The sequence below is a fragment of the Neopsephotus bourkii genome, unplaced genomic scaffold (genome assembly GCF_033783945.1).
Source record: "Neopsephotus bourkii isolate Nb327-2 ecotype Australia unplaced genomic scaffold, CSIRO-AGI_Nbou_v1 NB_1328, whole genome shotgun sequence".
Classification (NCBI taxonomy): domain Eukaryota; kingdom Metazoa; phylum Chordata; class Aves; order Psittaciformes; family Psittacidae; genus Neopsephotus; species Neopsephotus bourkii.
The window spans coordinates 1934087-1945446 of record NW_026901808.1 but is presented as its reverse complement, the minus strand read 5'-3'; the positions used below and the strand labels follow the sequence as shown (position 1 = coordinate 1945446).

General features: G+C 41.3%; 1 protein-coding gene across 1 annotated transcript; it reads right to left on the bottom strand.

The window, feature by feature from the left end:
- Positions 1–7042: 7042 nt before the first annotated feature.
- Positions 7043–10948, bottom strand: SYPL1 (synaptophysin like 1). Its single transcript, XM_061366385.1, is given in 5 exon segments — positions 7043–7351; positions 8197–8385; positions 9106–9312; positions 10041–10169; positions 10868–10948. Coding segments are annotated over 5 exon segments (738 nt in total). The 3' UTR covers positions 7043–7219.
- Positions 10949–11360: the final 412 nt, after the last annotated feature.

Sequence of the window (11360 nt, the reverse complement as noted above, 5' to 3'; positions counted from 1 at the left end):
GCCACCCAAATGAATCATAGAATGGTTTGGGTTGGAAAAGACCTTAAGATCGTTCAGTTCCAATCCCCCCTGCTATGGGCAGGGGCACCTGATGCTAGACCATGTCACCCAAGGCTCTGTCCAAACGATACCAAGTGATCCAGCTGAAGATCTGAGCAATATAAGAGAACCAACAGAAAACCCAAAGATCTTTCAGGCTACAGCCACCTCTCCATGGAAGAAGGGGGGTATCATTTCAGCTCATAGGACCAGAGATAAGATAGAATAAATGTTCTCTAGTTATTGTAGAGCTTACGAAAGGAAACTTGAGGATTCACTTCCTGTATTACAATGACTGTTGTGGGAGCAGCTGAAACATTTTGTGCTGATAGAGCTAGAGTAAAAGCAGAATAATAGCTGCTTCAATCTGAAAACTGCTTTAAAAGAAAATAGTAAGAAAATTGTAAAGGAATACAGTCTAGTGGCTCAAAAGGGTAATAGTGAAATAGTGTTTTCTATTCAGGGAAAGGGAAAGAAAAGCCACAGAAGCACAAAGAGGCAGATTCCAGCAGAAGGATTAACATGCACAGTGCAGCCATTCACCCTAGAGCAAAGGAGAGCTCCAAGGGAACCTGATCATATTAAATGTGAGGCTAAAATTAGCTGCTCACAAAAGCAGATCAGGATGCAAAAATTAAAAATAGCTGCTGTATCTGCAGAAAGTGGTGGAGAATTAGATTTGAAGTCACCAGAGGAAGATGATTTAAGGGATGATATGTATAAGTGGGAAAAGAAAAAGGAGGTGGGAACAGCAGCGCATAGAACAATGGACAGATTACTATCCCAAGGCAGGGAAGTGCAGCTAGTGAAATTATTGCTGCACCCAGGGGATTTGGGGCAAATAGCTGCTGTTCTTGGACCACAGAAAACAAGCACAGCAGCGTGATCCTTTTAGAAAGTACTTCAAACTCTGAATTAAATTGAAATGGGTAAATTGATTAGAGCTTGTGCTAACACCAGGTTTTACTCACATTGTGAGTAAAGGTTCAGTATACAGCCTCCTTGATGAGTACATTGAGTCAAATCGCTGCACAGACAGGTAGGAAGGAAATGCAGATAGCAGCACTAGTATTCTTCAAGCCAAGAAAAGACAGAGTGTGTTTTATGAATAAATGAGGAATTGCTGAAATACTGTCAGGATGGGACAGCAAGTACAAGCCACCCCTTGCTGATGGGGCACAGGTACCTGCAGCTCTCATGGCAGCAACAGCAATCAATTAGGTAGTAAATGCATTATGAGAACAGGATGCTCAAGTACACCCCCACTATTTGCAACAAGTGCTGATGCAGCAGAATGAGAGGAAACCTACCTAGAAAAGTACTTTGAAAAACTTACTGAATGTTATGGGCTTAGTCCCATAAGGGAAAAGGGGGAAGAGCTCCAGCATCAGCCAAGCAGGATCCATAGTGAACCATTAACTGAAGACATAGATATTGGAGAACAGGATCTGACTGAGTCATATTTTCATAAGGAAAGAATACAAAAAACACATGGTCAGGGGTTAGCACAGATTTCTCCAGTGCTTGCCCTCAAAAAAGGGCAAAACCTTTGACTGCATCCATATGGGCACAAATTTAAAGGGTGTCACAACCCAGCTCTATGCTGCTGCCTTCCTGACTCAAGACGAATGAAATATCCAGGCAAGGGAGTGCTGCTGAGCACAGGCAGGGTTTTGGACATTGCTACTGAAAAGTATAAGGAAAGCTCATGGATAAAAACATTATTCAGAAATTTTGATTTATTTTTTTCCCTGCTCTAACTAGCAAGTGTCTATAGGAGGGCGGTGTTATCAAGGGCACACCTGGATTCACTTGACATGTCAGAAGAAAAGGGATTTCCATGTTTGAGTTGGGCTCTAAAATAAAACTGAGTACCTGTTGCTAGCATACATAGACTTGATCTTAACCTTGAGAGAACTTTGCTAGTATTTAAGAGGGGGATACACTCCTTCCCTGTAGCATTCTTCTGAATAATTTTACTATTTAGGTTAATACTTAAAGGTGACTAAGCAGCAAAACCTGGCCTCTGGCAACTTTGCTTTAGGCTATACAGCAAATCTGCTAGGAAGCAGATGATCCAGGATAATGAAGAATGCCTGATGTGCAGTCATGACTTGAGAGTCAGGCATTTGTGGAAGCACCAGAGACTGTCTTAAAACAGCTTCCAAAAGCAAGATACCCAACCAGCTCCGCAGGAGTTTGCAGCATGGTGGGCAGCCAACCCAGCATGGTGCAGCACATCCAAGTTTCCCATTTTATGGACTGCTCAGTTCTAGGAGACAGGATAAAATAAATAGGCTGCAGCTACACTGTGTCCTCAAGCAGGTGATGAAGCCGCAATCTTACAGCTTTTCACATCAAGGCTAGCAACAGGAGGTGTGCAAGCAGAGCCAAAGCTCTGATGAATTTAATGTACGTCACAAAATGCTGTTCAGCTCTGGTACAATTAATGCTACTAATACTGCTGGCCTGTCAGTTGGCATTGCAGTGTTCTAGATCCAGCCTGTGTTTGAGATTGGTTTGGTCTCTGGGGTCATAGGGGCCAAAGTGATATAGATCCCGCAGTGACTCCATTCAGCACTGGCTGTTACTGGCTGTTTGACACTATGAGATCGCTCATGGATTGAGTTCACGTGGTTTTTCCAGCAGGTTGATGGCAAAGCTCTCAACCACCACCACTACGCCAGCTCCCATGGCAGGGACTCTTCATGGAGCTGGCACACAGAGTATGTACATTTCATTGTCACAGGAGCCTGACCCTCAGATCACTGGTTACAGCTCCCTAAACCACAAAGTAATCTGTTCCTTAAACACCCCATAATGCTGTGGAGTTCACTATTGCTATCCCACTCAGCTTCATATTACTCCACTATCACCATCCAGCCTTTCTTTCTGCCATGAGTTTCTGATCACAATCCCTCTTGCTAGCATCCCACCAGGTATCATACCTCATTTCACTTGCTAGAGATCCATCACTATAGCCTGCTACCAGGATTAATGCAGAATGAAAGGATTTTTATGAACTTGCTCTGCTGATGGCTGCAAAAGAGACTGCTGCCAGCTGAAGAAATCTTACCTGTAGAGACCTGGCAGATTTCCAGTTCCTTTGTTCCCTCAGTACAGAGGGATCAAGCATGCTGCTTCTCGTGATAGCAACAGTGATTCTTGTGCACTCAAGATAAAGCTGGTAAATCAAAGAGTCTTTTTTTTTTTTCCTTTCCACTCTCATGAGTAAATAAGACACCGAGTGTTTCAGTACTGCCAGTATGAATATGTTGTCAATTCAAAGGCAAAGGCTGTTCAGCCCTTTGCAGGTGTCCAAGGTAAGTGAGAGCAGCTGCTTACTCCTGCTGCATGATGCTTTCCACTTCATCTCAGCTGCAGGACGCTATCAGACATCAAGGCCAACGGTACTCTGCATCAGTCTCTCCCCCTTGTGAAGGAAACAAGCCTAATCGTAATGAGCCAGAAGTGGACATGGGGTTATTTTTCCTTTTAAAAAATCTTGCTTGCTGTGGACTACAGGTCACACTCACCTCAGCCTGCAGAGCCAGGATGCTGTTGACATTTATCTGTGTAGAGCAGACATATATGCAGCTTGAATTTCTACAAGACACAACCACCTATTTGTTGATCTATATTTTACCAGGTATAGCCCTGCCCTGCCTGCTGTACTTGCTGTCCCTGGCTTCTGAAGGAAAGCACTCTGGGGGTGGGACACACCTGTTTCACCTACAAAAAGTGTGAAGGAAAGTTTTAGCCATATGGAAAACACGAACATCTCTCTGAATGAACGTGTAATGTAAGTTTTTGTTGAAACAATCAATCACAGTATGCTAAATTTCCCAGTTCTGTTTCAGTTGCAGGCTAGACCTCAACCATCAATTAGGTATATATTGATCTAATCCATTCCTGCTCTCTTGTGTGCAAAAATACACACAATTACCATTTTATAACTAAGCCACCCCAATCACTCTAATAGGTCTATTTGTGACAAAAGTCAGTTCAGCGCAGAACTGGAGCTTCAGTTGGTAAATAAGCAGTTAATAAATAGACAGGAACATAGTTTTGTTAAAAATAAAGGTTAATAAAACTATGTTTTAGTCACATCATGTGTAAACTTAAATCCAAAGAATTATGAGGCTGAAAAAACTTATTCTATAATTGGCAGGGTTTTTTCTTAGGCAATATGAAAATTCATGGAGGCTTTGGATTTCAGGATGAAAGACATGTTTTAAATAACCACACACAATGATGCAAACAGGCAGCCTCTGGCTAAAAGATGAAAAAAAAAAAAACCACCACGGGGGGGGGAAAGGCAAACAGTGGCTCATCAGGTGTTAGGGAGAAAAAAAACCCCAACAATGAAACCCCAAACATTATAAAGAAGGGACCACTGCAAAAAAACTGGTTCAACCTCTTGCTCAGAGCAGTGCTATCTTTGGCCAGGTGACAAATATTTACTTCAGGTCTAGCTTTGAAATTTAAGATCTAGTAATAGAATTACCCAAACATCTAAATATTGATCTTCATAACCTTGAACGAGTAATCCTATCGTAGCTCACCATGATAAAACAGCATAGAGCTTTTTATCTCAAGTGTCTATAACACTGTTAGAAAGAGAGCAATAGAAAAAGTCTAATACTTCTGACTTCTCCCTCACATCCCACACTCTTCTCCATCCCTTTCCTCCCAGCTATTCATAGTGATATAGATATAACACTACAAAACAAGCCATCTGTGACAGTTCAGGGCATCATTAGGTAATAAATGAACTCACTTCAAGGAGGAATGAGGATTTAAGGTTTAAAGTCAGTAATTGGAACATGGAACTGATGCAAGCAAAGAGATCAGAAAGAATACCACAGAAGTCATTGCTGGCAGGGGTTCTTGAGAGGCAGGAGAACAGCCTAACACATCCTTATAATCAACTGACTCTGTATTCTAAATACCAATGGAAGCTTTGCATTCTATTTTAGTTAACACCAAAGCATTGTAATCGCTATATATTCAGCCTTTCCACAAAAGTTATGCTACGTTTTTATAGCTCAATTCAGTTCTGTTGGGCTGGTAGCAGAGATCACACTCATTTTTCTAATCACTGATATTTCCAGTGAAGCTTCAAGACCCAGTTCAGGCCACCAAAATGACTGAAGACTACCCAGCCATAATCAATATTCTGATAGTAAAGGAAGTGCAAACAGCATGGGACTACTAGAAGAATGCACATGCCCTGGCCCACTTGCATGTAACATCTACACAAGCAAGGATGTGGAGAAAGCAGGGCCAATCACTGATCTACTTAAAGCCCTTCAGGTACAAAGCTAAAGGAAAAACCCCACTTCACTGTCAAAACCATTTGGCAGTTTCAGCAGCCCTTTAGCTCTTAGCTTAGTTTTGCTATCAAAAAGGTTCTCCAAATAAACCCATAATAGAAGTACCTACTTTCATATCTTGCTTGTAAAAACAAGAATGATATTGTTCTTCCTAAATCCTATGACCCAGTCTTCTGTTAAGAATTGCCTCTTGGGTTGCAGTAGGCCCAGGACAGATGAAAGATCCCAAGAAGTCCATGTTATGATTTTGAGTGCCATACTTTTGAGGCAAGAGTAGGAACAGAGTACACTGCTTTTCTCTTATCTTCCCTCAAGAAGCCTTTAAGGTGGGACAATACATGGTACTTGAATAACCACAAGTCTGTCTTATTGAGACAGTAACACAAATAACAGAAGCTCATTGCTTTCAAATCTCTTATCCAGGAATGCAGAAGAAAGAACATGGTTTTAGGAAAGAGCAACTGAACATTGCACTTCTGAGAGATTCAAATGAAATTGTAGGCAGTTATAACTACTAAAAGCCCCCACTTTGGGCTGACAGAAAGAACTGCTGGGCAGCACGAGGCAGCTTTATTCTGCAGGAATGACAGATTGTCTCGTCTACAACAAACCCAAGGTATCTGTGTAAAAAGCCCTTCTGCAGCACAGATAACTCATTCAGCTAGCAAGGTCGCCAATAGCTAAAGCCACACCCCAGAAACTACAAAGCCAATACATTTACATCACTCTTACAGCAGGAAGGACACAAAGTGTATTCTTTCAGCAAGTCATACTTATTTTCTGACAGCCTTTGGACTGGAAGTTTACTATCAGGCAATCAGTAGCTTGGGGACACAAAACAATCAGGATTTGCATTATATATACACACACACTATGTCTGTTTTAATCACAAACAGTTTAAACAAATCAAGAAACTGAACAGCTCATTTATTAGATTTGTCAAAACACACATTTTTCTGGGCAATTCACAGGGTCATATACTATAATAAAGAAGTCCACATGAGAAGTACCAAATATTGCTCCCAAGGAATAAGCTGAATAACATCACTGACAACTTAGTCATATTCATGTATCTTCAGTTATGTCCTTTCACACACAAGCATTGCTCATGCACCTCAAAAAGAATTCAGAGCCCAGCCACTACCAGTTGGAATATATTAGCTTTGATTTCTACAGTATCAGTAAGAGTCTAAGTTACCTATTGCACACATATATGCAATCTTTGTTAAATGATTTTATAGTGAAACTCTAAGATTTCTTGTTCAGACTGTCCTGAGCCATTAAATAGTAATGGCATATTAAACACAGAAGTAATGTTCTTACAGATAGTTCTGTCAGATTTGACACAGTAACCTGAATGGAATATCTGAAAATCTACATGAGGTGGTTGCAACTCTGACAGAGCTACAAGTTCTACTCGGACAGCTTTTGTCATCTATCAGCAATAGGAAGAACTTGAACTGCATTTTCACATGCCCTAGTTGCAATTACATTTCATTTTTCACCTAAGGCTTGTTAGAACTAAAGAAGTTGCATTAATAACCCAAACGCACTTGTTTCTCACCCATCCCTCCTACATGGCTAATTTAAGAATCTGAAAGGGCCAGCATCCAGATAACCTCAATTTTTTTGCTCTTCAAAAACTGCAATAAAAGGCTGCACAACACTGAAAGGTATAATATATTTCAAGATAACACTTCGAGTATCTGAGACCTTAAGTCAAACCATAGTGCAAAACAAGTTTTTACAAAATATCATTAGTTATTCTTGACGTAAATCCTAATGGCTCCATGCTTTGGCAGTATGATGTAAACCTGGAAGCACTTCAAAGTATCACCTTGTTTTTACGCTCCTCTTTGAATTTGAGGTATTGCTGGACTTTGAGAAATTCTGTTTGGCTGGTTGCACAGGTTGGTGTCCTTGAATAGAAATCAAGTATTTCCTTCCCTTAAAATCATATTAATCAAGCCAAATACCTGTAGGTTAGAAAAAAGGTGACAAGATTTTTAATAAAAACAAACAACCCCCCTCCCAACAAAACCCTAGAATATAGCTTCACGACAAACCAGAAACAACCGCTATCTTTGGCAGCCCTTTGACATGGATATTTCCTCATGCTTTAGAGTATTACAAGCTATTTTAACAGACTTTTAGAAATCAGATATTTCTATTTACTTTATCCTTTTCATGGAATTAGATAAATTCTTTCCAGTTACTCATAACCTTGAGAACACACAATTAATTATTAGTGGGCCAATGAATAACAGCCAGAGTCTTGAAAAGCAGGATTCACTGAGAAGATCATACAATAAAACTCATTTGCCCTACTGTGAAGACCTGTGAAGAGTTCTTTCTATGAACATGAGCTTTATATCTTTATATTACAAAGAACCTCTACTTAATATGTAAAAATGCACAGTTGATTAAAGACCTAGGTTCAGCACCAAAAGACAGAACAGGAGGCATAGCGTTTCCAATTTACTTGCATCAGCCAAGCCACCACTTGTATGGTGCAATATCATATTTTAAGGTTCTTTTGGCTACACAAAAAATTATACTCAGATACAGCATTTCCAGACACATTTAACAGCTCTAGAGGCAAATCCTACAAGTTATTCCCTCAAAGAAATTAAGAGAAACAAGTTTCCTTCAAAAGGAAAAAATTGGTATGTTACCAGTTCTAAAGAGCCTGAACGACTGATAACACATAAAGCAATTTTAACATGAAGCAACACATGCAATAATAGAACAGAGCTCTCAGGTGCCATTAGCTTTTTTCTAAACACATTTATTGTATCCATGTGGCAGAAGGCATATATACTACAGACATATTCAGAGCTCCCATGCTGGTCACAGCAGCAAAATGACAAGTTGTTCCTGGTGTTTTGCAAGATTCAATTCCTAGAATAATGCTGGCCCCTGTGTACATTTTGACATCAGGAAGCACCTTTGCCCAAGTAAAAGTACTGACTAGCCATAAAAAGGTTGTTATGACAGGGATAACCAAGTCCTACAAAAGAGAAGCACTCATTAGTAAGTTAAAAAATATTCATGAACATACATAAGAGACCAAGGCAGAGACAGCATCAATTAAATCACCAAAATAACTGCATCAGTGCGAATGATCAAACATTCAGCTATTAACAGTGTTGTAATTACAACACGAGTTATATTCTGTACTAATCAGCTACAAAACTGTATGCCTCTGCATCTATCAAGCATAAGCAATTTTAACCTTTGTAAAAAAATAATTTCTAAAATCAGATGTGTAGCACTTGTGCTGAAAAATTTTAAGTCCATATGAGTAAACTGACCAAAATTCACAAGATAACTATTTCCCTCTGCCAGTAGCATGCACACAGCAGGTGCTCTGCACAGGGAAAATTCTCAGAGACTAAGAGAGATTCCAGCTATGGAAGAATTGCATATTTGAATACATGAAACAAAGTAAAAGTTGTGGTGAAGACGCTGTTCACTTGAGAAGGTGGAACTTCATTCTACTCTGCTTCAATAACCACATAAGGTACAATACCACTGATGTTGAAGATCTTTGGATCCCCTTTTCTGCTTGACTGCTGGAGTAGCTGGTCTGAGATACTCTGTTCATGACCCATCTAACTTCTGGAACTAATGAATATTCATAAGTTATTCAGGTATTCTTGTATCAGCAGTATTTCTGATCTCCTTGTAGTTTCACAGGCAAGCATTAAAATATTTTAGTGCTACTTACAGTTTGGGGAAACCTCCTGTTTTGGTCATACACATGCTTATATCCAATATATACCACAAGAGCTGCAATGCTGTAGAGGAACACCAACACTGCAGGTGTAGTAATGGAGAACTGTGCAGAAGAGGAGAAGTAGCCTTCAAGATAAACATCAGTTCAAGTACCACCACAGAAATTTGGGTCGGGTGCACTAAATACAACAGTATTCAACTTGCAAAGATTATATCCTTCATGTAATTAGTGTTTGCTATACAGTGGAAACTTTACAGAGACATGATTCACAGTAACAGTGTTTCAGCATTCTAGTTGTGTAAGTTCTCTCTAAAAGAAAATTTATGTTTGCATAATACATCAATTATACAGCACGGAGACTTGCCAAGATATCCGATGACTGTTCCCTATCTTACACTGAGATATGCAATGGCGACTTTTAGTGAAGAATCTAAACTTTAGATAACTGAAGAAGGAAATCCTGATGTGGAAGGAGACATAACACTATTTTAGAGACTGGCAGTTAAAGAAGGGGAGAAGGACATAAAAGGGACTGGGTTGCATTACAACTTCAAGACCATACAAACACAATATTCAATAAACCTGTGTGACTAGCAGTGACTAGCACAGAACCATTTCACATTCCCACTTTCCCCTCCAAGCATTATTATGGTGCTTGGTTTTGTGACCAAAATATATACTTCTGAATCTAATTTAATCTGGGCCTCCAAAGCAGCTACAAACTGATGAAGAAATAGGCTGTTAAAATTAATTGTATGGTTTTTCTTACTAGTTGATCTTCTTTTGCATTCATGCGTTAGTAGAATAGAGCTTAATGTAGAGTGAAACAGTCTATTGCTATTTCTATCTAGTTCCATAGGGCATTGACAAAAGATGGGAAAGAAATGAGAAATTGATAATTAGCATATAAGTGGCAACTGAAGAGCTAATATTTACCTGAAAGGATAAGCAAAAGCAGCTGTAACTGTTTTGTTTACCATGCCTTAACAGGAAACTAGAAGAGTAGTTCCATCTTGAAAGCCTCCACATGTGGCAAGAGCAAAGATGGCAAAAAGCTATAGGAATTGGTACAGAGACACACTAATGCACACCACTGGATCTCCAAGGAAATAAACCCAACATCTAGCTGACATGGATAATGAAACCAAGAAATGGGAAGAAAGTCTGGAAACCTAAAGTATGAAGTGATGTCAAGAGATAATGTAAACATTTTGGATTCTAGAAGCTCAACGTGAGCAACACCACTAAGAAAAAAAAGTGCATTTAAGAGCTTCTTGTTAGTTTTTCTTAACTCCACAGCAAAATTCCTCGAAGAGAAGAGCCAGCACAGTACCTCTTGAGGTTGGTAAGGGAAGTCCAGACATTTTTAGGAGTCCCAGACACCTACAGCTGTAGATTAGGGCAGCTAAAAAGTACACACTAAAGATAATGCACTCCAGCATGACTAAGTAGGTCTTCTTTCCCTTTTGTTTACTAGCAATACCCTAAACCCCCAGCAATCAGAACACACATCACACAGCAGGACAACTTACTATGACAAACTTATAATTAGCATAGACATTTCAATATATCCAGATAACTGTTTTCTTCCCTACAACCAGCATGCTTGGCTGAACAGCAGCCTCATGATAGCATCCACCACCACCATGAGGCACACACCTCCTCAGACCTATTCAGCTAAGACACAGGAGCAAAGCCAGGCCTGGGGAAGGAGAAGAACCAACCCTATGAGAAGAGCAGGGCTTCCCCTTACGCATCCCCAGCCCCACTCACGGACCTTAATGAAGCACAGGGGCTTCAAAAGCAAGCCAAAGTCCAGCCTCACACCGGCCATTCTGGGCCACACAAGAACAACCGCCAGCGACTGGGCCTGGAACGAGGATCACCACACACAGCTCGGCTCCGTGCAGGCACCTCTCTGTAGGCCAGCCCCGGGGCTCCACCCTGGCACGCCCGTTACCTCACGAGGGACCGGCCCCACCCCGTTAGCTCACACTGCGCTCATCAGTCCCAGCTGAAGGCCGGGAGAGGCGGGTCCCGGCGGGAGCCCAGCACAGCCCCGCCCGGCCCAGCCCAGCCCAGCCCAGCCGAGCCCCGCCCAGCCCAGCCCAGCCCCGCCCGGCCCAGCCCAGCCCCGCCCGGCCCAGCCGAGCCCAGCCCAGCCCAGCCCAGCCCAGCCGAGCCCCGCCCAGCCCAGCCCAGCCGAGCCCAGCCCAGCCCAGCCCAGCCCAGCCCAGCCCAGCCCA